The sequence below is a fragment of the Drosophila sulfurigaster genome, chromosome 3, assembly GCF_023558435.1.
Source record: "Drosophila sulfurigaster albostrigata strain 15112-1811.04 chromosome 3, ASM2355843v2, whole genome shotgun sequence".
Classification (NCBI taxonomy): domain Eukaryota; kingdom Metazoa; phylum Arthropoda; class Insecta; order Diptera; family Drosophilidae; genus Drosophila; species Drosophila sulfurigaster.
Genome location: NC_084883.1, coordinates 24,992,544 through 25,018,780, shown reverse-complemented (window position 1 = coordinate 25,018,780; position 26,237 = coordinate 24,992,544). Strand labels below are relative to the sequence as shown.

At 40.2% G+C, this 26,237-nt stretch overlaps 4 protein-coding genes and 2 long non-coding RNA genes across 22 annotated transcripts; 2 read left to right on the top strand and 4 right to left on the bottom strand.

The window, feature by feature from the left end:
- Positions 1-204: 204 nt before the first annotated feature.
- Positions 205-5,035, bottom strand: LOC133841292 (kelch domain-containing protein 10 homolog). Its single transcript, XM_062273664.1, has 3 exons — positions 3,656-5,035; positions 1,702-2,253; positions 205-1,640 (listed from the first exon to the last, which is right to left on the bottom strand). The coding sequence occupies exons 1-3, from the start codon at positions 4,514-4,516 to the stop codon at positions 1,212-1,214; spliced, it is 1,842 nt and encodes a 613-aa protein (XP_062129648.1). The 5' UTR covers positions 4,517-5,035; the 3' UTR covers positions 205-1,211.
- A 744-nt stretch (positions 5,036-5,779) lies between these two features.
- LOC133841293 (TRPL translocation defect protein 14) lies at positions 5,780-16,239 on the top strand. Of its 8 annotated transcripts, none has more exons than XM_062273666.1 (12): positions 5,780-6,079; positions 6,160-6,714; positions 7,792-7,859; positions 8,163-8,200; positions 8,732-8,769; positions 10,013-10,144; positions 13,793-13,921; positions 13,988-14,124; positions 14,208-14,228; positions 14,876-15,089; positions 15,150-15,480; positions 15,546-16,141. In XM_062273666.1, exons 2-12 carry the CDS (start codon positions 6,414-6,416, stop codon positions 15,805-15,807), a joined length of 1,671 nt encoding a protein of 556 aa, XP_062129650.1. In that variant the 5' UTR covers positions 5,780-6,079; positions 6,160-6,413; the 3' UTR covers positions 15,808-16,141. The 8 variants fall into 8 exon arrangements, with proteins under 8 accessions (XP_062129650.1, XP_062129649.1, XP_062129652.1 ...); XM_062273668.1 differs by having other exon boundaries at positions 5,781-6,714; positions 15,546-15,727; positions 16,089-16,239; XM_062273665.1 differs by having other exon boundaries at positions 5,780-6,714.
- Positions 8,488-9,797, bottom strand: LOC133841303 (uncharacterized). The gene is made up of 2 exons (XR_009894286.1): positions 9,765-9,797; positions 8,488-9,699 (listed from the first exon to the last, which is right to left on the bottom strand). It is a non-coding gene; the product is annotated as an uncharacterized LOC133841303 (long non-coding RNA).
- Positions 16,240-16,831: 592 nt separating the features above from the next.
- LOC133841291 (GPI ethanolamine phosphate transferase 3) lies at positions 16,832-20,833 on the bottom strand. Its single transcript, XM_062273663.1, has 6 exons — positions 20,454-20,833; positions 19,741-20,393; positions 19,484-19,670; positions 17,780-19,385; positions 17,263-17,720; positions 16,832-17,200 (listed from the first exon to the last, which is right to left on the bottom strand). The coding sequence occupies exons 1-6, from the start codon at positions 20,598-20,600 to the stop codon at positions 17,006-17,008; spliced, it is 3,246 nt and encodes a 1,081-aa protein (XP_062129647.1). The 5' UTR covers positions 20,601-20,833; the 3' UTR covers positions 16,832-17,005.
- A 198-nt stretch (positions 20,834-21,031) lies between these two features.
- LOC133841295 (tumor protein D52) lies at positions 21,032-25,695 on the bottom strand. Of its 10 annotated transcripts, none has more exons than XM_062273679.1 (6): positions 25,535-25,694; positions 23,193-23,317; positions 22,968-23,128; positions 22,777-22,836; positions 22,353-22,557; positions 21,032-21,961 (listed from the first exon to the last, which is right to left on the bottom strand). In XM_062273679.1, the coding sequence occupies exons 1-6, from the start codon at positions 25,542-25,544 to the stop codon at positions 21,854-21,856; spliced, it is 669 nt and encodes a 222-aa protein (XP_062129663.1). In that variant the 5' UTR covers positions 25,545-25,694; the 3' UTR covers positions 21,032-21,853. The 10 variants fall into 10 exon arrangements, with proteins under 10 accessions (XP_062129663.1, XP_062129665.1, XP_062129657.1 ...); XM_062273681.1 differs by having other exon boundaries at positions 22,395-22,557; positions 25,535-25,692; XM_062273673.1 differs by lacking the exon at positions 25,535-25,694 and adding an exon at positions 23,867-24,442.
- Positions 25,577-26,107, top strand: LOC133841302 (uncharacterized). Its single transcript, XR_009894285.1, has 2 exons — positions 25,577-25,700; positions 25,814-26,107. It is a non-coding gene; the product is annotated as an uncharacterized LOC133841302 (long non-coding RNA).
- The last annotated feature ends 130 nt before the right edge of the window (positions 26,108-26,237 follow it).

The window sequence follows — 26,237 nt, the reverse complement described above, 5'->3', positions numbered from 1 at the left end:
TTTGGGGTGCATTTTCGCTATGCGCATGACTCAGACTTTGAACCCCGTGGCGTCGTAGGCAATGCAGCCAAAAGATTTGGCGTCGCTACAGGACAATAAACAAACAACTGGGTCACCAACTTAGGACGCAACTAAGGGGTGGAAGGATTATGCTATAATATGTAATATGCGACGCAATTAAAGAGAACAAACACACCACAAAAATATTGTTACATTAAAAACGTTTATTAACTTAAAATCAACCAAATGTAGCCTGGGCTAATATATAATATATGTATATAATATCGAGCAAACTTTGTTTATATTGGGGCAGGCTCGTTTTAGTGCCTTTCAAAATATACCACAATAATAAAGACGCAAATCTTACGGTTAATTTAAATATTACTACGTCTAAAATATTATGTACACGTTGACAAAAAAATACATTGGAAGTACATTGCTATTGGGCACTTTGCGAGAGCACCACAACAAGAAGACACGTTCTCGCAAAATTGCCTGCCTCTGCTCATACTTCCTCTATATGACATTGTTTTGGTGTAGCCTTCAAGGTTTTTATTTTGGAGTGGGGGGCGGAAGGTGCATCTAGCACTGCAAGTGCAGCAAGTAGGGGAGCGTGTGTGTGTAGAGGGGGGAGAAGAGAAAACAGCAATACTTGGAAGGATATACTGATATTGTAGAATATGTGTGTGAATATTAAGATTGGATATTATGGGCTGTGGTCTGTGGATTGTGCGCTGGTTGGTTCTTCAGTTACATTACTTTCTTTTTGAAATTTGTTGACAAAGAGTCTATTATCATTTTGGATTTCGTACAATTGCATTCTGCCGTATCTGCTATCGATCCACTATCTAAACTTAATTACGTCTTATTTACATGCTAAACATGCCTTCTTCATCATCGTCTTCTTCGCCTTTCAACTCGAGTCTACGAAATATCAAAATACACATATGTATATAAATATAAATGTCCTTCCGTATTCGATCACAGCGCGCGCTCAAAAACTAAATAATGTATTTTTCTCATCATTCGAAACAATAAAAAACAATATAACCGAAACGTAACTTGCAACACAGGAGCAACCACCACTCAGTTCACATGATCAATTCACAACTTTTATTTTTTGTTGGGCAGGGATTGTTGTTGATGTCGTAGTTGTTGTTGTTGTTGTTGTTGGGGAGGATGTTGTTATGCTCTCATAGTAAGCCAGCCTATTATTGCATTTGGGATCGGGCACGTTTCGCAATCGAGTACAACGACGTCATTATCGATGTACCCGGCTCATTGTCATCGCCAGCCTGACGCTGTGGCGGCAATCGTTCAGTGAATCGCTTCGGTATGCCAGCCCTGAGCAATGCCTTGCGATCGTACAGATCGAGATTATCATTGTAGTAAGTGATGGCGTCCCAGCACATTTCACTTAGCTTTGGTATGGTCATCCACATCTTGTAGAGATCGTTGCGACGACGCATCTCCTTGTCATGGTACTCGATGCCGCCAAAGATGTACATGCAACCGTTGTCCGAGTGCGCCGCCGAATGGAAGTACAATGGACGCGGTAAGCTGGCCGTCTGTATAATGGTCCATTGCTTCGTACGTAAATTCAACTTCCAAATATCCGAGAAATATGTTGAGAAATCACCCTAAAGCAAACAAGAATTATGCAATTGTTTATATAGCGAAAAGGTCATTGCTAATACACACCTGCAGGCCGCCAGTGATGAATGCTTCAATGTCACCATTGGACGACTGGTGTTGCACACAAGAAAAGCACTTTCGTGGTTTCGGATAGCCCTTGTCATTCTGGCTCCAGGCCTTGCTACTGCGATCCGGCAGCGTATCAAAGTAATCCCATCTGTTCGCATCTAGATTGTAGGCCGGAATGCGCTGCAGATCGAACACCGAATTCGAAGTGCCGCCACCCAAAGCATAGATGTGTTTGCCATCATAGACGACCTCATGGCGATAGCGTCCCTCTGGATCGTCACGCATCTCTGGCCGGCATATGTACACATTCTCCCACACCTTGGTACGCAGATCCAAGCGGTACACATCGCAGGAGTAGTCGAAACCCGTCGTGCCGCCAATCGTGTACAAATAGTGCTTGTGTATAACAATGCCCGGACCATACTGAGCCGTGGGAAGATCTCCGCTGACCTTTAAACGTTCCACGCCCGCCTTTTCCTCCCCGGTGCGATACACATAGCAATCGTTGGAGCACGATTCTCCAAACGGATATCCAGTGCCGCCATGTGACTGCAAATTGAAGAAGAATTCATGTTAAATCTGCAAATAACTCTACAAACTTCACTCTGTCTGATGCTGTGTTAAATCTACATAATACTCTCCAAGCTCTGCATTCTCTCCACTCAGACCGATGCTGCCGTTGCATTCAATTAGCAGATATGAGAGTAACAAAGAGACCAAGGCTTATCAGCTGCAGTAACGATAAGGGGAAACATGTGTCCACAGTCTGCTGAGTACACAGTTCTATCTTTATGCTGTCCTAGCTATCTCGCTCTCTCTTTCACTCTGTACGTACTTTTTGGAATTAAAGAGATGTGGGATAGCGGGCCTCTGATTAACTTTCTAATTAAAACTAATTGTAGACAAGATGTGATGATGAACCAGCATAAATTGATTTATGTTACTTTCAGCAAAGATCATTGGCAAACCATCCCCAAAACATTTGGAATGCAATTACAATCTTTGCAATAAATCTGACTTATTTTCTTATTATGTATTATGGTAATCCCAAGATTGCCACTATTTTAAAAGTACTCAAATATATAGTAAAGTGAGAAAATCTCTTTTCTACTTGTAATAAAAAATAACACGTAATTTGTGCCACTTAAAGTTTAACTTGGCCAGGTGAATGCTGTTGGAATTACAGTGCAAATGAAGCAAAGCCACTGAAAGACAATCAGTCGCCACAGAAATAAAAAAAAAAACAAAATAAAACTCAAACCACAACACAAGATAACGTTAAAAGAAAAAGCGCGCGCAAGTTACAGAGCAGAGAAGGTGGAAACTCTAACGCTATTGGGCTTTCGAGGATGGGAGGCGTGCTGCTGCTGAGGTGTGTGGGGGAAAACTTGGTAAACAAGTTGTTGCATGCAGCAACATAAACAACTGCGTAATTGCCAAGAGGGATGAGTTGGTGTTGCTGCTGCTGTTGCTCTTGCTACTGTAGTTGGGCATGCGCATAAAAGAGATGGCAGCATTAGCAGCATTCAACGGGCAGCGCGCAGCTGTTTCGTTTTTTTTCATTTTTTTTGGGGAGCGCTCGAATGTTTAGAATGCATAAACAAAGCAAGAGCGAATAACCACAGCGAAAGAGGGGAAACAATAACAACTACAGCAACGCCAACGTGTAGCGTTCGTTTGTCGTGTCTGTCGTCGGGCGTGGCATTGAGCCCAGGCCAAAGCTGATCGGCGCCCAGCTACGAATGCAAATAAATGTCGCTCGTGTTATGCACGATAACGATTACGATTACGATTATGCTTTGTTATGGGCTTTGTGCATGAAACGAGTTTAGACTGCAAAGCAGCAGAAGGCAGGGGGCGTATGCCACCTCTAACAAAACAGTTTTACACACAAATACACTCTCACGCATCGCATCTATTTTTGTTTTTCTCAACAAATAAATATACTCACAATCAGCACATCGTTGTGAATGGCAAGCGCATTTGAGGCCAACTCAGTGGGCATGTTACTGGCATTGTCCGCATTCAATTCCAGCTTCCAGCTATTGGTGGCAAAATTGTAGCTCCACAGCTCCTGGAAAAGGAGGCATCTGCCTCGTCGGGCAGCAGTCAACGCACTGCGCGGATTATAGCCACCCAGCGAATACAGATGCGATTTGGATGCAATAATCCGATGGCCACTACGCGCCAATGGGAATCCGCCAATACAATGTTTCTCCTTGAACTGACATTTCACCAAACGGCCTGGTTGAAAATTGTACATGGGTCGCTCGGGTTTCGGTTGCTCCGATTGGTCTGCGGAGGATGACTGTCCGAGACCCACGTTCGATATGGTTGTAGAGACTTCGCTCTCGTCGTTGGAGGTCGACCAATCGCCATCGGAATACATTTCCTCCATTTCGGGATCCGATTCATCCTCATCGCTAACATCGTTGTCATCGTCATCGTCGTCCTCGTCATCGATATCGATTTCATCGTCAGCATCCTCATTCTCCATATCGCTGGCATCCATTGGTTCGCCAATTGCATTAAAACGTGCCACAAAATCAGCTTGTGCTTGTTCCAGCTGTTGTTGTTGTTGTTGTTGCTGCTGCTGTTGTTGTTGTTGCTCCTCTGGGAGCTCCTCTTGCATTTCTTGTTCCATCACGTTATTGTTATTATTGTTGTTGTTATTGTTATGGTGGTGGGCCTGATTGATCGCTTTTCGATAAGAACTATCGAGTAGTTTGGCGACAAATATAATAAATGTCCAAGTGTGACGCAGTTTGTCTAAAATGATGCACTTGAGTTTGTACAGATTTAATATCTGCATAACAAATGTAATTCACCCTTAAGCGCACTTGCAATTCAATAACGAACAATTTATTTTTCAAAAATATATATTGTTTACTCTCTGACACACACACACACTGCGTTAATCCTTAGCACAATGTAAATAACAAAATTACGACTGAAAATTTTTGTTCCTTTTACGGGGGGAGCCTAAAAACAGAAATCGACCACGACGACCTGCACAGCTGGCTGGGGGCTCTCTTTTACTCTGCTGCTGCTATTGCTACTGCTGTTGTTGCTGTCATGTTGACGTTTGTTGCTCTCACTCGCGCTCACACATGTTACGTTATGTATATGTATGTCTGTCTGTATGTACTGTGCGATTGTGAATGCTTTTAAATTACGCACTAAGTAAATAGACACCGTTTTCAAAATATAATAGAAAATTTATTAAACTATATATTCCACGATTGTCTGATATTTAATTGTTTACTCTTATTGCACAACTGATATCACTCAAGCCCACGACACTCTTCGTACACTTGCATCTGCAGTTGAAATAAATACCATCAGCGTGACTGCAACTTGAAGTTAGCTAATAGGCACATTTACGTCGAAAAATGTACGAAATATACCATCAGATACGTAAGTGTAACCAGCTGTTTAAGTTCATACTGCATATTGATATTTTCAAACAAAAGCACGCAGAATGTCGAATGTCGATTGACAATTAAATAATCTGTTTATTCCAGCAACAAAAATTAACTATCGTTGTACAATTTTAATAGTTATTATTAAATTAAGAATTAAATAAATTCGTATTGCATCGTTATACTAGAAACTGCCAACTCGTTTTAACGTGCTTAGAATATTTTAACAGAATGCTATTTTACAGAGAAAAGGTTCTGTAAAAACAGTTGTTAGTTGTCAGCTGCCAGCCTGCGCGCTGCTTTAAGTATGAAGAATTCAATATACATAGATCGTTTTTGAATAGAAATAAAGTTGTAAATAATATGATAGAACAAAGTTAAACACATCTAGCGCAGCACATTTTTCCATGGTATTTATGTCCACTCAAATGATTAATATTGCATCTACGTTAAAAATAAGCTATTTAAAATAAAGCGCCATTTTAGACGAGTGCTAAAAATTTATCGAAATCTCTATGGAAATGTAACCAGATGGTAATTCTAGGGGTTGCTGTAATTTGGTATTTTTTATCGGCGTTAAATCGTAAATTATCGAAATTGAGATTGTGGTCACATTCCGGCACAGGTTTTTTTTGTAGGAAAAAACTCAATCTGATTTAGTTTGCTTTGAAATGAAAAACGTGCAAGATGATGCTCTATTATAAAACGCATAAACTTTGATAACTATAAAACTCGGATGTATAAAAGGAATCCTTTGTTGTTGACCCCGAGGTCGTCGTTCGGTGTATCATCCAATCTAATTAACTAGTTACTAGTATATCATCCGTTGGCAATCGGCAAATAAATGTTTTTCTAATAATGTACGAGCGCGCGCTTCTTCTGATAATGTCCATCAACTACAGCGCACAATACTGCAAGGATTTATAACTGTAACACCACCAAAAAAAATAGTGGTAATAAAACGGCACCCGCTCCCCTTAAGTTACAGCTGTATCAACAATTTAAATTGCGTACGTAATTGTCAATTGCGCAGATTTTGCAGTCCATACACAACACAATTCCCATCGACAACGACATCGCAGCGACTCATCAAAAACCATAACCTATAAAGCAAGAAAGGCACGTGTACTTCACGTCGGGTTCGGATTCGGGATTGCGAAGAGTGACGATTGAGAACGGAGAGTGGAGAAAGAGAGCGTAATATCAGGCGCAAGGATTCACCGTTGTGACATACCGAAAAATTAAAAACAGCTGTTGCTGCTGCTGTTGCGCTTTAGTTGAAAAACCATGGCAACAACAGCCGACCAAATAATGGCACCTGCCCTGGTCTCGACCACCACGACGTCGACGACGACGACGACGAATGGCAAACAGCAGTCGCTGAGTGTCGCGGCAACAACGATGCAGCCGAGCACGAAACCCAATTCAAATTCAAATACAAATGATGAACAACAGATGCAGCATCAAGTGGAGCAGAATAACAAATCAACCTCGCCAAAGCCAAATGCCATGAACAGTCTAAAGCTAACCAAAATGGGCTCCGTGTCCACCAAGGAGAAGCGTGTCTACAAAATTGTCCTCACGGGCGGTAAGTTTTGAAATCGTTTAATTCCCACTCCCTCTGTCCGCAGAAGCACACAAAACACAAAGTTTGCCAGTTTTCTTCTTATGTATAGATTGTGTATCTGTTTGTTTACGATGTGTGTATGCTCTCGAAGCATGTCAAGGTCGCGAGGACCCTGAAAGGCTCACGTTTCGTTTCCTTTTCGGGGTGGTTTTTTATATCCATCTCTCTACTCCCCTGCGCAGCTCATCAAACCGCATTTAACGCACATTTTCAATTAGCCAAGCTATTCTTCTTTTCTTTCCTACTTGATATGCTAATTATGGCTATCAAATCAAAAAAACATTTAACGTATTCAGCTTCTGTTCGGTGCCGGTCTTTTTACTTTTCAATTTACATACTATATGTAAATAAGTATACGCAGCATGAGCCCGCCAAAAAGAAAAAAAAACCTGTTTTGTGCCTTACACGCGAACATTAAGAGAGCCTATCAGCTAAATTGACGCGTGGCCTAATCACTTTATTTGGCCTAAATTATGGGTTCTGATCAAATTTAGTTCGAACTATAAATGTAGAGAATGCAAATACAAGAATGTGTATATGTATGTGTCCTTGCCTCTTATCACACCTCATTTCCTCTTGTCTAATCTGACGCAGTGTGAAAAAAAGGCCCTAGTCCGATAAGAAGTAATACCACCCATTTCATTAATAAAAAAAACATAAGTGCGTAGAACAACAGCTGACTTCTAGTGAAATCTGTGGTGAAAACAAAATGTAATGATAAGAGCATCTACAGAAAACAAAATATCCGATATCTCTCGTATATTCCAATCTAATCACAATCATCGTCATCATCAATTTCACAATTTTTCATTTTTAATTACTGAGCAGAAGGATTGCAGATTGACTGTGAACTGTGTGTGTTGAGTGCGTTCAAATCAATTTAGTGCAATTCGTTTCCTCATCGCTGCACTTGCGGCATTTGTTGCGTCGCTAATTGCAGTCAGGGTTCCGATCCGAACAATTGAATTCAATACTATTGATGTTTAATATAATTGTGTTTTTATTTTTCTCTTTCTGCCTTACTCTGTTCATTTCTAGGTCCTTGTGGAGGCAAAACAACTGGCCAGAGTCGTCTGTGCACCTTCTTTGAGAATCTTGGCTGGAAGGTGAGTGACTCTTACGCTTGTCTAACTTGTCTGATTTATTGGGCCTGCGATACCCGCTGGGGGGTTTTAATTGGGATTGTATGTGTGTGCTGTTAGGCTAAGAGGCAAACGCCTGTTGCCCATTGGCAGTTGTAAGTAGTGCCAATTTATCAAGCTATGTGGCAGTAATAGTAATCGTAAATAATTTGCCCAAAAAACGAACTGAAAGCCTGAACAAAACTACAAACGAAATACGACGAAAAACAACAACAAAAAACAAGAAAAAGGAAAAAACAAAGCAATGAGCATGTTGAATATTTTCAGGTATTCCGCGTGCCTGAAACGGCCACAGTACTACTCAGGTAAATGCCTTAAACACATCAATCAAACACAAAACGAACCCAAAACCAGCCAGCCAAAGTTGAGTTACACAGTCCCAGAGATACAGATACAAATACAGATACAGATACAAAGTAAATCTGTAATTGTTTTGTTACAAGTGTGGAATGTCCTTTGGCTCGCTAAGTTTGCTGCAAACAATGTTTCGTGCCTATTGTTTGTGCGGCATTCCAATATCTAATGTTAATGATAACGATTTCGATTTCAATTTAAGTTTGATTGCGCTCTTAAACAAATTTTGCCATGCATAAATATAAATAAAAAGTACATCTATCTACATACTTATCTCTAAATATAGTAATGTCAATTCACTCTTGAAAAACAAAAAAAAAAAACAAACATTTTTTAAATTCTTATCTTTTATATCCAAGCAAAGTAATTGAACTTGAACCGTAGCTTATGTGTAGTGCCTTTTTTATCGTCATCCACTTGAAATATGATTGCTCTAATCGTTCTCTTAATGCTCTCTTCTCTTATCTCTCCCATAAATATAGCGGTGGTGTCAAGTTCTCCGATCTGACTGAGAAAGAGGGTAAGTTGACCTTTTGATAAATGATTATATAGTTTAGTTTGTTTGTAGTACACTTTTTAGTATACTTTACTCTACGATCTATGTAGGAGAAACGTAAGGCTACTTTTGCAAGCATTTTCCCACCCACCTATTTTATAATTTATCTGTATTGCATAAGTGTAGCGATAAGTATATGGATGGATAGTATGGGATGGATAAGATGATGGTTCGTCTTTTTATTTTTGGGGGCAGGCATTTTTCATTCTTCTGCACACTGTCAAGTTCGTCGTCGTAGCATTTTCTCGAACATGAAAATAAAACAAAATATTTACTTTTGAGAGCAGCAGCAGCCACAAACGAAAGAAGAACACATTTTACATTTCACACTACAATACTAGACACAAAATATATATATATTATTTAGACTGTGCTTCTATATCTATCTATATGCGATTATGTGTGCTGTCGTCTATGTCAGCTGCGTATTTTTAACGGCCTGACGGACAAACGGACAGCGACTATCTCTTTGGCTATTGGCTGCCAGATAGTCTTTAGTCTATATTCGATAGATAGATAGATATATATTTTTGTATGTGCACTAAAATGCTCGCTCTTTGGGTCCCCCAACCGCCTTGAATGTCTCGACGCTTCTTCAATGAAAGTTCATTTACGTAATTTGCAAAGACACACACACATACACATATATACAAATACAGATACACCTTGACAAAGAAAGCAATAAATAATGCCAGTGAATCCTTAGGGGCGCCTCGACTTAAGAATTGCGTGACTTGCCGCAATTTGACTGTCTTGAATGTATTTCAAAACTAATTTGTCAATTGCGTACTTACCCCCTCGACAGAATGTGGCTTTTAGCTGTTGACTCAACCCGTTTCCGTTCCCCACTCAACCCTCGAAGCCTCTTCGACCTGTCGATAAAGTCGCGAATCGCTAAAAATATCAATATAATAATATTCAATGCAATCACTCAATTGCCTGACTTATAAAATACTTACTGTACATTAATCGCCTGTTGGTCACGAGTTACCCCACCCCTTACCCACCCACCCCTCCTCATTCTCTTTGCTGATAAAATGATAGCATTTGGGTGTTGTACAGTGTTGCTTTAGATAGCGGGATACACGAGTGAATTAGTTTTGATGGCTCCACAAAGTTATTCTTGTTGTTGCTGTTGTTGTTGTTGTTGGTATACACTTTCTAATTGCGACGTTGAATACACACACCTACAACACATATACAACAGACCCGCCCACGCCAACCACCTACGTTTACAAAGATCTACCATTTGCCGCACCGGAGCACAGTCTCATCGATCTGACCGCATCCTGTCCACGTTGCCTGGCCAAGGCTGCCTCCAAGCCCAATGGCAGCGAAGGTGAGTCTGTGTGTGCGTGTTTCTTTTTTTGTCAGCGTGTGTATGCGTGTGTGCGTGTGTGTGTGCTTGTGTATGCCGAATGCAGACCACGCGATCCATGCAAATGCAATCCACATTCAATTGATACGGTCCACATTCGAAACGTTCCATTCCATCGATCGCTCTTTTGAACTGTCGTTCACATGTGTTTACATCTCTCTTTCTCCTCCTCGGTGTCTGTGTGTGTGTGAGTGTTTCAAGAGCTGCTTTATCTGGGGAGGCAACAAGATAATCTCAAACAGATCGTTGTCTCTATCCTTTGCATTATGTTTTCTTTTTGTTTGCTTTCTTGTCTACAGTCCGAGCGCGACGTTGATGAGTTGACATTTTGGTTTATTTTCATTTTGTCTTTGTTGTTCCCTTTTTATTATTTAGCGCTTATGCAAACGTTCTGTGTCTATGTCTCGTTAAGTATTTTGTTTATTTTTATTTCTTATTTTGTTATGACTATTATCGTATCCTAACAAAGTGCAAGTTGTGTTGACAACAACCTGCTGTGTTTTTATTTTCTTTATGTTTCGTGTATTGTCCACTAACAAACTCTCGATTGCTCCTCGCCAGACATCTCTAATATCATCGTATACCGAACAATATGAACAATAATCATCTTCTTCTATATGTTGTTGTGTACGTATTTCGAAGATCATGTGAGCAGCAGGCATTTACAGTTTATTCTTCGGCCGACTAATGTTCATACGTATACGTAATACGTACATATGAATTTGTATGTATGTTTATTTTAAATGGGGCATTTATATTTAACATCGCACATATACTCTACACTTTTCGCTATACTATATACTATATAGTATAGCAAATGTACAGTTTCTCGACGTGCTGGCCATTTTTAGCTGGTGACTAGCACGTGCCTCTGCTTAATTCCACGCCCCAACAATAATATATTGTATGTGTGCAGATAAAAGTTAATTCTATTAAAATAAAATCTAATTTATAGACATAGCCACCAACTAAAAAACCAGTTTATTCTGCATTATGTGTTTTTTATTGAACTAACAGTATGTTAATTGGCGGCTGTCTGTTAATGTTTGGCATTAACAGTGTGCTTAGTTTTATCCATTATTAAACGAGCTAATGCACATTTGAAGTGCCATTCAATGAACACTAATTGCAGTTGTTACCACTCTTGCTACCTTGGCCAATTGGTATACTTTCGAATGAGTGTTTTGGTCAGTCATGGCCACATGGCCAATTTCCCAGTGTCGCAGTCGCAATTTTCATTAGCCATCATCGCCTGACTTATTTATTTATGCGAATTTCGGCTAATGGAATTCTGAATCACAGACGTCACGTGCTCTGGTACTAGCTGCAAATTCCCAGTTCGAGTTCCCATTCATCTCATCTCCACGTTTCATTGTCCATCAACGCAATGTTTGTGTCTGTGCTCTACTATTCGCAATGTGGCGTTAATTAATCAGTTTAGTCAGTTTTATTATAATTCAATGCGATATGTATGTATGTATGTATATTTATGGCTTGGATACAAACCAGATACTTTTGGTTATCGATAGACAACACAAAAACACACGTTGTTATTGCTATCGATTCCTGGTAAATTGATAGCTTAATGAATTTGTTATTTTCTTGTTTTCATTTCAATTTCGTCATTAGCCATAAACAAATTTGCATTGGGTCTTTAAACTATGCAAATTCAAACTGATTATATAATTATATATGTAAGAACTAGAATATTTTATGCCTATTGCCAATATACATATAACTAGTTTCCGATGATCAAAGTAGATGATGATAGGATAAAGAGTGGAGTGCGTCACATTCCTAGTTGCCAAATAAAATATACTAATCAAAGTTAGATACTACGTAAATTTGTGTGCGCCTGTTGCGCAGTATACGAAAATACATGTGCAATCATTACTCGGTTAGCGGTGTATATGAGATATTTAGCTGGTTTTTGCATCAGTTTTGTTGCTTATATCACCCTCTGCTAATTGAATTAGCCAAACAAACCAAGCACACACACACACACACATACTCTCACTCTCTACAGGGGCACGTAGTCAGCACATGAAAAGGCAAAGCAAAACAATTTTCTAGCTGACGTAAAGCATTTCTTCCCCAAAGCATTCCCCTGACCATCCCATTTGTCATGCCCATTCCACTGTTCCATACCTATGTAAGTACGTTCGATCAATTCCATTTTGTTGCGTCACATGATGCGCTCAGTCAAGTTCAATGCAACGACAGCAACAACAACACAACCACAAGCACATGAGCGCAAAGTTTCAGTGTAACAGCACGAGACCGCAACAAGTGTCCCCACATGCATACAGAGTAGGTGATGAAGGTGGTGGTGGAGGTGGCTTCGCTGCCTTGTGGGAGATGTGGGAAACGCGAGAGCGTTAACGGTGAGTTATTCACCACCCGCTGTTCTGCTCTCCACGTTCAGCGACCCCTCGCCGCCCTTGCTGACCGCCGTGCAGTCTGTCGTCGTTGTTTTGTTTGTATAAAGTACTTTGCTGGTACTGCTCTTTTTTTAGTTTTTGTTGTTTCATTTCAACAATTTAAAAATATACTAAGCGAAATGCAGTTAGAAGCTGTGAATGAGCCAATCACTCTCTCTCTTTCTCTTTAAATGTATGTGTGTGTGGTTGTGTGTATTATTGTTGTTTGCGTCCGCTATTGTTGTTTTTCAAGGTCTAGGCTAATGCTTTTTTTGCTCTACGATGCTACTGCTCAGCAATTATAATGCTATGCTGCTCAACTTTTTCCGATGACGAATTCCACAAGTTTCCGGTTCTCTTAATTTACAACAATTGTGCTTTGTCGTTATCTTTTGTTTAGAAATTTAATGCGAATTTGATAAGTTTCGAAAAGTTGTTTTGATAGATCTGTGAACTCTCGCCATGCGTCCCTGGTCGGGTTCCATTTCCCAACAGATGTTTCTACCACTGATTACGGTTAATGAGTTATTACATATTCAATATAATCTAATCGCACGATGATCATATAACTATATACGTACACAAACAAACAAACACTCACACACACACTCACACATTTACGATCCAGTTCGAGTAGCTTAGAATGATGCGAAGGCTTTTATGAGTCAGTGTGTTAGTTAGTCGGGGGATTGAACTCTCTACAAGCATTGTTTGTCATCATATATTACATGTTCAATTAGTAAACAATACAATACGTTTGAATACATTGAATAGCGAGTTATGGCTGGTTTTCGCTGCTGCTCAAATTCATTCAATTGCCACCGCACCTCAATTTCTCAATTCTCTCAATTGGTTCAGGCCATCGATCGCCATTATTTATACTCGTCCCATTCTCATATTACTTGATTCGTTGGCAGAATGAAGCCCATCTCATAAATAAATAAACAAACAAACAAAACAATAGCATAACTCCATATAGTATACATATATATAATGGATCATACATATTTGATATGTGTATTATTTTTGGCAAAATAAAAAAAATAAACTTGAACCCCGTTTCATGTTACTTTTGAAAGAATTTGCTTGCAATTGTATTTCTTGATTTTGATATTTAATCTGTTAGTGTAAAGTTAACGCGAGGTTAGCATTATCATTAATATTCAATTGGGTTTTTTCCGCTTTGTAGCTTATAAATTTCAGGAGAATCTGATTCGCACAATGGTGCAGATCGAGAATACATATTTTGAGCTCGGCAATTCGAGTGCTCGCAACTGTCTCATCATCTGCGATCGTGGCGTCATGGATGCCAGTGCATGTAAGTTGAGAATTCTCTATTTTTTTATAATGATCATAACTTAATATTTGGTATATATACTTGCAGATATATCAAAGGACAAATGGGAGAAAATGATGGCAGCAAACAAATGGAATCCTGTCGAGATGCGCGACAATCGTTACAATCAAATCCTGCATCTGGTCTCAGCTGCCAATGGCGCCGAAGATTTCTACTCCACAGAGGTGAGTGTTTTAAATGTGTAGCACATATTTGTTTCATACTATTTCTTTTTAAAAAATAATACACTTACAATCGAAAACTCAAGAAAAGAAAGCGTCATTATCAGGTACTCAAGAAATGTACTGGTTAATTATTTGGTTGAATCTATTGCTAGAAACTTGATTTATCCGCTACCCAAAGGATTGAAGGGTATTATCAAAGTCCGTCTATATATCATATTCCTAGTACCCAGAATTGAATAAAAATGTATTTCAAATTCTTCCAAGTGACGCAAATTTACCTTTAGAATTCTAGAAAAAGGATTGCAATCTGTGTTTTAAATTTAACCTATTCGCTAGTTTACAATGCTAGTAATTATAATAAATGTGTTCTTAATCATATTACTGGAGCCAAAGTTATTTATAATACAGTTTATAATACACAGCTGTGCAACAGTTGTAATTGCTTTAATCACCCTAAATATTTATGTTATTCCCATTTAAATGAATAGCGGGTATTTTAAAATAGCTTTCATTCGTGGTTAGATGTGATCTAATTATGGTGACTCAGCGACACTCGCCTAATGTGATTTCTCCATAATGAATCGATGAGTATTTTAAGCTGCTGTCGCTAAGCCTTAAGTCGTTAGAACAGCAGCTGTCAGGCAATCGATAGTAGACGCGATGAATCATTTGGTAGTTTACTATCGCTGGCATTGAAGCTTTATTATGTCTCCACTAATGAGTTGCTAATCTGTTGTTATGTGCTTTACAGGACCATGCCTGCCGTTCCGAAGGCGTTGAGCTGGCACGAGAGCTGGACTACAAGTCAGCAGCCGCCTGGGTGGGACATCCCTACTTTGATGTGATCGATAACTCCACCAACTTTGAGGCCAAAATGAATCGCATGATTGAAAGTGTGTGCCAAAAACTGGGCATTGACATTGGTGACCGTTTGCAAGCCACCTCGCGCAAGCTCAAATACTTGGGTAAGTTTTCACTCCCAGTTTTTTGTTGTCCTTATACTAATAACTAAACTCTTTGTTTAGTTGCTGCGCTGCCGCCTGATAGCGAGTTTCCGCCGTTCCAGGACTTTGATGTGGTGCATCATTATCTGCAGTCGGCTGGTCCCAAAGTGCAGGCACGTCTGCGCAAGCGTGGCCAGAAGAACCACTGGAGCTACATTCACACCCAGCGTCGTCCCAATGTGCATGGCCAGGCCCGCATCGAGGTGAAGACTCAGCTGACGCATCGCGACTATATGAACCTGCTGGCACAGCGCGACGATGCGCATTTCACCATCTACAAGAAGCGACGTTGCTTCCTGATCAACAATCAATATTTCCAGTTGGATATCTACAGGGAGCCAGGACATCCACGGTACGATTTATACCGGATGCTGTGCTTGTAATTGAGTAATATAAATCCATTCTTTCGTATTGCAGTTGCAAGGGTCTAGTCCTGTTGGAGACATACTCCTCGTTGACTGGCGAGGCGCTGAAGAACTGCATGCCAAAGTTCTTGAACGTTGTTAAGGAGGTCACCGGCGATCCGGACTATTCCATGTTCAATCTGTCGCTGAAAGAGGACTGGAGCACCACCAAGAAGTACTGCCGCCCAGCAACTGGTAAGCAGCAGCAGCAACCTCTGCAACAGCAGCCATCATCGGAGAAGCAGTATAAGCCCTACGATGAGAACAGCGACTAAGAAGACATCTCTTCGCATCTCTCTTCGCTATCATTATTAGAATCATCATCGTGCTTTGCTTCTGGTGCTGGCGCCATTAAAGCCAAAGATTGTGTAGTCTAGAAATCGCTTTCCACTATTTGCTGTAAATACTACTATTTTTTGAGTGCTTTCATTCTTAATTGCATGTGCAACAACTTTCGCTCTATCTCCATTTATTATATTATTGGCCTTAGATATCAGTCACCTGATCGTTTTCCTTTTTTTTTATTTCTCTTGATTTTTTCTTCTTGATTTCTTAGCTAAGGGCGCCACAAATGGAGTTACGAAAACACCTTTGGTGCTCAATGGACAGTAGATATTTGTCCGAATCTCGAATCTCTCTTAACACGTAAATTGCAAAGAAAAAAAACCTAATTATAAAATTTGGAAAAATACAAAAAAAAAACAAAATGCAAACGCGACAGTTACACACAAATTGCAACAAATGACCTGGTAACTAGTTTAAGTGATGATGAACAACTTTAAGAGCGTGCAGACCAAAAGAAGAACTTGATGTTGTTTAAAATTAATTAACTAACAAACAAACAAACATCGTACTTATGTGAGTCGGATTTCCGTCTCACCAATTGTTACTTATTTATGCGTACTTAAACACCACGAGTCCTACCAATTGTAACTGAAGCTCTTCGAGTCCTAGTTTAGATATATATACGGCACATACGGAAGAATAACGATCGAGATCGAGAGTGTACTTAATTAATTTTTTTTTACCGAATGATTTTGTTGTTATGTTTGCTCGTATGTTAATTTGTAAGCCATAAAAAGTACATAGTGTATATCCGTCAAATTCTTTTTGTTTTTAAGATGGAAATCGTGGTCCTTTGAAGAGGAAAAGAAAGCAAAAAACCCAAGAAGCGCATGCGTGCTTATTTTAAATGTAATTTTTAGCTAATGTAATGAAAACGACAAAAACAAGAAACAAACTTAATACAAAAAGAACCTTGAGGCAAAAATAAATCAGCTAAGAAAAGACCACCAAAGATATTGTTTCATTGTCTATAATTTAGTAAAAGCTTTTATAAATAATGGCCATTGGCGAAATACAAACTTTGGGCATGGTACAAAATTCAATGCTAAATACAAAATTTGAGTAGAGTTTCATAGTTGGTTGTTGCTGGTATGAGACTAGAGCGAATACTGCTGCTGATGCTGTCCATTACTTATCCTTATTGATGCGCTTGATGAGTCCATCAACAGCGCGATTGATGCGCAACAGCAGCAAGTAGCCCACAATGAGAGCTGGCAGTCCAACGAAGGTGGCCAACGCCTCGTAAATGAAACGCGGCGCAAAGATTTTCCACACCATCAGATGGCGACAGTGTATTGTGCATGCCAGCATGGCGCAAAAGATCTGCAAGACAATCGAATGTTAATCGTACAATTCAAGGGATCAGCACAGTGTTCACAACCCACCTTGATGCCCTGCAGCATAAAGAATTGCGTGGCCAGCTTGAAACCAGCGCCCAGGAACACATTCTCGTATTCGTACAGCGTCAACTCGCCTCGTGTCATATCGAATCCCACAGCCTCAGTGGCAATATCATTGAGTGCTGTCGATGCATCCGGTTTGTTGTTGCTCCGTCCATTGCTGCTGCTGCGTATCAGATTGGGGAACAGTGCAAACAGCGAGAAGGTCTCGGTGCTGAGCAAAGCATACATGCAGTAGAAGAAGATGGGACCACAGAAGGTATTCAGGATCACCAAAGCACCAGAAATGAGATGCGATTGTCCCAGCGCACTGGAACGACCCACGAAGGCGGCACGCCAATCAATCTGCGACAGCGTCGTCTGATGCGATGTGGCAAAGAAGCAAAAGTGTGCCAGCAGGAACCAACCAACCACAGCACTGAAAGTGGGCTGAACACAGCTCTCTGTAAAAACAGCTTATTAATAACAAATTAAATGAGTAAATTGACCGTTTCAAACTTACCAAAACTGTTGGCAGTGCGATAGCGTAGAATGCCGTGTACACTGAGAATAATGGCACCGACCACAACGCATACAATCAGACCGATGCTGGCACGTGGCTCGAGCAGCACAACCATCAGCATGGCCAGAAAGATGCCAAACGAAATGATGATCGATGAGTAGACGGTGGCCAGACCATAGACGACAGGAATCTCGTGGCGACGCTCGGCATCGTCGCCTTCGTACATGCGTTTCATTTTCCTAAAGATTTCCGGTACAATGCTGTCGCGTCCATTGACGCTGATGCTGTTGGGATTCTTGGGTGGAAGCACAAATGTCATAAGAGGAGACCACGACACCACAATGATTTGCAGCAGCAACAGGCCATAGATGACCAATGCCATGGCATCGATATGTGTTCGTTGAATGTTCTTAATGGCACTATTGGCGAGCAGTATGTGGCCACCAGCGCAAATCGAGGCCACTGTTGGTCCATAGCGAGCCAACACTACATTGGGTGCATTGCCGGTCAGGTTTCCGCAGGAGCGTAGATATAATCGTGTCAGTGTCGTGTACAACACAATGATGACCACAGCTAGAATGTAGGTCTTGCCCATGGACGGTCTTTTCACAGAAAATCCCGGTGAACTGGTCGAGAAGTCAGCACAATCGCCTTGCTCCTCGCGACAACGAAATAGCGTATATGTGAAGCGTATGCAGCAGATGGCCAGCACGCTGGCTAGGATTAGACGCAGTGCAGTGGAGCGCCAGAATTGTGACCACTTAAACTTGTTCTTAAAGTCAAGACGTGCGCTCAGCTGCAGCAGCTCATAGACAAGCAGTAGGATAACTGCAGCTAGCAGATACGAAAGTATCTTAGCCTCTTGCACCACAAAACTATTGGAGAAGAACACAGCCATGGTGGCGAAGAGCAAGAGACGCGTGGGCATGTGTCCAAAACGCTTTACATTCGCCCAGTTGTTGGCAATGCTGTTCCAATGACGCAGCGTATAGAAGGCCAACAACACAGCGCTGGTCAAAGCGGTGAAGAAAATAACGCCATGCTCCTCCGTCTTGAAGGAGAAGTTCTTAAAATAGCGATAGCCAAAGACACCGGCTGCAATGTTCATCAAGTAGACGTAGAACACTTCCTTGGACTTGAAGATCTTTTCAAAGTCGCTGGCATTTGAGTTGTTGATCAGCAGAAAGGCAAAGAAGATGGGCAGAAAGCTGAAGAGCAATCCCTGCGACATTTGTGTGGGCTCAAACTTCACCCAGATCTCGCGACAGACGTTGAGAATGTCACGTAAATGAACGTTTAAATCACGCACAAACGACTTGTAAGCGGCTTCATTGTATATGGACTTGACGCGATGTGTGAGCAGAATAAATTCTGTTTCCAATGACTCCATTTGCTCCACGTTGAAGGTGCGTTTGTTCTCCATCGCATAGCTAAAGAAGTAGCGATAAATTTGCTGGGCATTTTGCCAGGCGTGCAGCAGCAATGTTTGGAACTTGTTGAGATGCGGCACATCCACAGCGGGCACGATATTAAAGTTGACCAGACCCAGATTCGAGTAGGGTATGGGAGCGCCGAGTATGGTCGCCAAAGTGGGCACCAAATCAATCTGCAAAGCAATCAGAGTGCGTTTATCAGTATGACGTGACGTAAAGAAAGATAATGTCGTATCGTTGTCATAATCGTTGTCTTATCTCTGTGCTTTACCTGCTGCAGCATTTCGCTATCTGATCCCGAATCAGCGCTGCTGTAGAACTTGTGCTGCTTGGAGTAGGCAAACAGCAGCGCATTGGTTTCGTCATCAGTGTCGCCGCCATGATCGCCCGTTGCTGTCATGCCATGATCGCCCATTATCAACAACGTTGTCTCATTATCCATGTTGGCCACAACGGAGCTGCAATTAATGATATCAATTTACATTTATGTTGTAAACAAAAGTCAGATTCTCGTCCTTAGTTAAATACCTTATGATGTCGTTCATTTCGCTCAATTTGCGTGCCATTTCCTCATGGATGGGTCCATGCTTGTGTCCACAATGATCCACTCCAAGGAAATGTGCGATGAGCACCTCCCAATCATCGCTGGCCAATTCCTTGGGCAAATGCTGCATCACTTGATTGTCCACGCTATCCAAATCGAATATATCAAAGCTGGGATACGAGTAGGCGCGTTTAAAACGTCGCGGATACAAATCAGTCCATGTGCTATCACCCAAAAATACGATGGGCAGATCAGTTTTAACAATTTGATCAATGATGTTGTCTTCATTGATCTCGGGCGAGGCAAAGTTCGAGCCAATATCAATAAATGTGGGCAGACTGCCGGTGGTGAGTCCCTTCAGACGCTGCAACGTTGTCGTCGGTGGATCCGCCTTGAAGCGCATCAGACGCGCATTGTCCGGCGATTGTTGAAGCAGCCGATGCAGCGTCAACAGTTTATTCTCATAAGGCAACGGTTCGGTGGTGATGCTCTCATTGTAAAGTCCAAACTCATATTTCAGAGCGTCGACAACGATTATAATGACTTTGGACTTTTGTGGAAGACATAGATTCGATGATGACGAGGCATTCACATCCTTAAAAATCTCATTCACCACCTCCGGCGTGAGATAGTACTCCTTGAATATAAATGGTTAATGAGCCAATAAGCATCATCGCAGTTATTCGCAACAACTTACATCATTAGGATTGAGAGACAGACGGCGGCAGCTGCTTGTTTCCGTCTTGGAGACGCGTGCGAGCAAAAATCCACGGGAGAACAACAGCACGCCGCTGCATATTAAATAGGCCAGCCAAATGAGTACGAATAAGTATGTGAAATTCATGTTTGCGACGATACTTAGACTAATTACACTAGATTACTTAATTGCACTTCACTGTTGGAGCTACTAATTGTCTTGTCAAGTGTTCTGCATCACGATGCGTACTTATTTTCATTCAGTGTTTGTCATTTTTTTCCTCTACGGGTTTTCAGAACATAGCTTTGATTAATTACCAGCGTTGCCAGATCTGGTCGCCAGCAGCTGTTGACATTTATTCAGCCCTCGTTCCGAGTAGAGCTGCCACACGGTCCCATATGCCATTCACACGAGTGAGTTTGGCGGATATTTCAAACATGTAAACAATAAACACAATTTATTCTTGGGCACAAAAATGTGGTACATATTTATTGTGAAGATCCCATACACATATAGCAAATCTTAGATCAAATGTAGTTGCAACGAATTAGCTGTGTGTGGTCTTGTATATGCTTTCATTTTTGTTTTTGTTTTTTTTTACATTGTGGATGGTGGTGATTTCACATCTTAATAGTATATTATCAATGCATTTTTTATTTATGTAGCATGCAAGCTCCTTTTTCATTGTATGAATAACTTTAAATTAAATTTTGGAATTGTGTTTTTGTTTTGTTATGCTTGTGTCAGTAACGCCATTTAATCACGCGACCCATAGCCTATAGAAAAAAGATGAAAATATAAAAATATATAATATACATACAGTAGTATTTTCATTCAATTAAAGCTTACTACAGGGCAAAAGATTTATAGGAATGAAGAATATCTCTCAAATATATCGTATATGTGTATGTGTGTGTTAACAAAGTTAGCGTAAATACGTTAGCAATGCATAGCTGATTATCGTTTAGATCGTAATTATTCATTCCATTCATTTAACGTACACTTAGAATTACATATGTAAAAAGAATTCAATAAGTTCACTTTAGATTTGAAAAAAAATTAGTGTAACTCACACGCACATTTTCTTTTCGTTTTTTCCTTTTTTATCAATGCCAACAAAGCGCGCAAACATATGTTAAATTTGAGATACAAACATTAAGTAATATTATAATAATATGTAATAATAATAACACACATGTTTTGTATAAATAATTAAATTCCGTTCTTGGTTGGTGTTAGTAATTATAATTTTTCCGTGTTTCTCTGTGTGTGTAAGTTGTAAATGTAATTGTTGTTTATTTTTTGATTATTTTACGCGTGCTGCTTTGTGTGTGTGTATAAGTGGGTGTGTGTTTGTGTTCTGTGTGTGTGTGTGTTCATGTATGTTTTTCACACGCAGATTATTTTGTTAGAGAGTCTGTGGGTGAATTCAGTCCCGATGATGTGTTGTTCTCATCTAGAGCGTCTGGGAAACTGGAAACCGAACCCGAACGGGATGTCACCTTCGTCTACAATAGAGAATAGATAATAGAAAACCGAAACAATCTTGTAGAAGACAGCACAATAACATTTCATGTTAAGTATTTAAACTTTAAAGTGTAATAGCAAGCACAAGAAATACATGCAATTACTAAATCATATTTGTTAATATTAGAATTAGCTAGTCAAAAGTGTTATCCTTAATTAAAGTGTGCCAAGACGCATGTAGTTTAAGAGAAATGTAAAATCAGATCAAGGATTGAGCTGTGTGCCATGTAAATGCAGATGAGAGTGTGATTAATTTTGCAGTTGTGGTTATTGTTAGTCAAGAGATACGAAACCATAAAATGTGAGTGGGGAATGAGTGAATGAATGCATAAAAGAGATATATATTGAGATATATAATAAAATAGTAGTTACCGCATGAGATTGGCACAAAAAATTGTTCTGTTCATAGCTTACTTTAACGTTCTCATAGGCAGAGCCCACCGAGGCCTCGATAGAACGCATCGATTCTGAATTTTTCATTTGTGAGAGTTTCGACGTAATGCCACTCGTAATGCTGCCAAAGACCGATGCAGTCTTCTCACCCGTCGACTTCAGCACCGACTCGGTGCGTTGGAATCTACAATGCAAACCAAAACGATTAACAATTAATGTAATAGTTAAGGGAAATATCAATTCGAAACATAAATATTAAGAGTAATGTGTGACACACAGAAGCAGCAAGAGCAGAGTGTTAGAGAAGACAATGTACAGCAGTTGAGTGGAGTGTAGTTTGGAGTTTGGAGTTAGTTAGCCACGACAGACAAGACATCCACGTAGAATACGACTGATTACTTACAGTGGTGCGTCATGCACGGCTTTACTGATGTTGCCCACGCTCTGCTCCATCGATTGGTAACTAAACGAATACACATAATTTTCAAACATAATTAAAAGAAAAACAAAACACCAAACTAAAAAGCTCCAAAAGATCGAATTGCGAAAACAGCGCAGATGTGGCATAAGATTAGTTTATCATCTACAACTTACACATGACTCTCTTTAAGGTTCTTCACACCCTGATTGACATCATCGGTCAACTCCTTCCACACAGTGATGCCCAGCTTGCGCCTCAGATCGGATGCATGACGCGTCTTGGAGGCCAGCACCGTGCGCAACGTATTGATTTCTTCCTCAACGCGTGCCAGCTCCTGTACAATATCAAATATTATTAAAATTATATATATTTATTATTAATTATATGTATATTCTTGCCTGGCTCCATTCGGCGCGACGCTGCTCCTTCTCCTCCAGGGTAAGCGCTGCATACTCGGCGGCAATCTCTGCAGATGCCACAGATGCGGCTGGAGACGAAGGCTCCGACAAGTGGGCAGTGTTATCTATATGATCAGCAGAAACGAAACATTCAATTAGTGAAATGCAATACAAATTGAAACAGTTTTAACTTTTGCTAACTACGAAATAAACTCAACAAACTGGCGCGCTTTGATTTGACATTTACTATATAGCATATATAGCACTATATGTACCTCCTTGGAAGACAACTTCCTCAAAGACTTTTTCATAGGCTGAATGAGTGTGTAACGAATTTGTATATAAAATGTATAAAGACTTAAACAATTTGTAGTCGACGGGCAGCATAAAACAATTTCAATACTCACAAACTGTTTTTTTTTTTTTTGGCCATATATTTCAGTGTGTGTAGTGGTAAGCAAAAGAGAAGAGAAATATACAATAAGAAAAGTTGATTAGTCACGCGCGTTCTGAATTACGTTTTCACCAAACAATTTAAGCCATAAATAAGTTCAGCTAGCTGCGACAAACGACAACAACACAGGGCGCATTCCGGTTTACAATTTCAACACAATTCGCGTTCCCATTTTCATTTTTCCATTCCCATAACCCGAAACAAAGACTGGTGATGTTACCTTTTGCACCATGACCGATGGTCAGAAAACGTTTGTAGTTATCGCTATTCGATATTTTGGCCAGATACGGTTTCGAAAAGTCTATGAACGTGACCTTTACATCGCGCATTGTGCGATTTGTGAAGAACTTTAAGCGGAAACGTTTCGCCATCGACATCGACGGCGACTGATTCGACAATTTGCTAGCAATGAATTCCGTTTCGACAGCCTGTAGCTCAAGTGTGTTGGCATAATCCGAGTCCACATCGTAGAAGATCTCGTCGAGTGTTAGATTACGCAAATATAATTCAGTCTCAAGATCACCAACTGGACTCAGCTCCAGTTCTACTTCCAGTTCGTCGAGAGATGGCGTTGTGGTGATGTCATCGATGCGGGGCAAATATGAATCCTCGATGAACTCTAAGCTAACTGGCTCTGGCTCCGATTCGCTGCTCATGCTGCGACTGTGGTTTATCTCATGTTCATGAACTGCCAGCAGCAGTAACAACAACAAACAACAAGCAAAGAGCACTTTCTAATTGGAACGTGGCGGCGCATGTGGAGCCTCCTCACATTACAAAGCGACGTCAAAATCAAAGGCAATAAGTTTCTTTCGAGTTCTTTACTTCATCTACTACAGCTTCATTGTGATGGAAAGCGTTTTCTTTGATGCTGTCCATATACAAAAAGTGTTTTCAATCTGTGTAGATGTGGCTGTTGTTTGTTTGCTAGTTGGCTCTCGTCTCGCTTCCGCGCACTGCTGCAAACAAACTCTAACTGAGCTCAACTTCCAATTGGATAGTTTCTAGCTGCGAGTAACTGTAACTCAACAAGTTGGCTTCGTCAGCGCAAAAGACTAGCCACGCTGAAAGAGCGAGACGGTGAGAGCGCAAGAGAGACCTAGCCAGAGAGAGCTTACAGTCAAAGAGCAAACAAAAAAACAACAACAACAGAGAACAGTCTTTTAAGTCTAAGGCTGGTTTTCAGTCAATTTGAGCAGAATTGCAAGATCAACAAGTGGGAAGAGTAGCAGAAGAAGGGTACACAGGGAACAGACTAGTAACAAACAAAGAATTGAGCGATATTTCAGCGGCATCATTTTTTGTTTATCCATTTCAAAATATATGCACCAAATAGATAAAATGGAAGGCGGAACTGCGCGTTTGCTCTTTGTGTTGGTGTCGTTGTTGTTGTTGCAATAATTGTGGCACAGTATTAACACAAAGAACGCAGAAGAGATTCACAAAATACTTGCCACGTAGTCGCAATGTAAATTTTAATATTTACAGTGCCATTTGGAGAAACAACTCCCACGAGTTCGGCGCATTATTGAAGGGGGAAGAAGAGGCACTGGCACCGCAACGGGAAATGTCGCAACCTGCGTGCGGCAGGCCTAAAAGACGAGCATGACTCATCTGAATTTTGAAGCAGGGTCCTCATAGCACCCATTGATTGACTAAATTACTTATTAAGAAGCTTTTGGCGTTGCCAACAAATATGCAGTCGATTTTTTCCGTCTAAATTACCGACTAATTAGCGGTCTGTCTCGAACAAAAGCTGTTCCAATAAGTGAACCGTGGAACACGCTGCCACTTCTTCAACTTCTTGCATGCGGCACAAAAGTTGCAAAATCCCAACATTACAGTTAACTACATTACATATGCACACACACAATTAGAATACACTTACGATCCTCCATTGTTGGCCTGCTGTTGCGTTCTTATTAATTCTCGAGTTTTACAATCCAATTTCAATTGCAACCAACGCACTCGTCTTTTAATTTTTTGTTGTTAAGAGCAGAAAATACGAGCTGGATTATTCGTGAACGTGCCAAATTGAGTAACTTTCAGAACTAGTGCGAGAACAAGTTTTTTTCAATGCATTTGGGATTTATACAATAAGCATCTATTTCAAATTTGTTAAACGCTTTTTATGGCAAAAAATGATATTTTATAACAGCTCAGTCAGTATTTTTTTTATTATTTTAGATTGTTTTAAAGAAAAAGATTTCCTTTTTGTTTTCTATGTTTTTTATTCAAATGACAGCTTTCAACTGAAATAGCTTGTGCGGTATATTTGAGTATTTTTTATAAATACCCAACACTGCAGCTCGCATATGCCAATGAATGAGAGATAAAAGCCCGTGACAGTGTTGCCAGAAAATTCCAGCATCCGTTAAACGAGCGCTAATTTAAAACACATTTAAATTTAAAATTTTTGTATTTCAAAAGAAATAAAAATACAATATTTCGTATCTGAATAGCCTGTTTTGAAAAAAATGTCGTAAGTGAAAAATGTTGCTTTTCAGCTTTCTACTAATCGCTCTTCGTCTCGCTTACATTTGATTTTCGTCCGTTAATATAGGAAAATATATACATTTATATTATTTGTA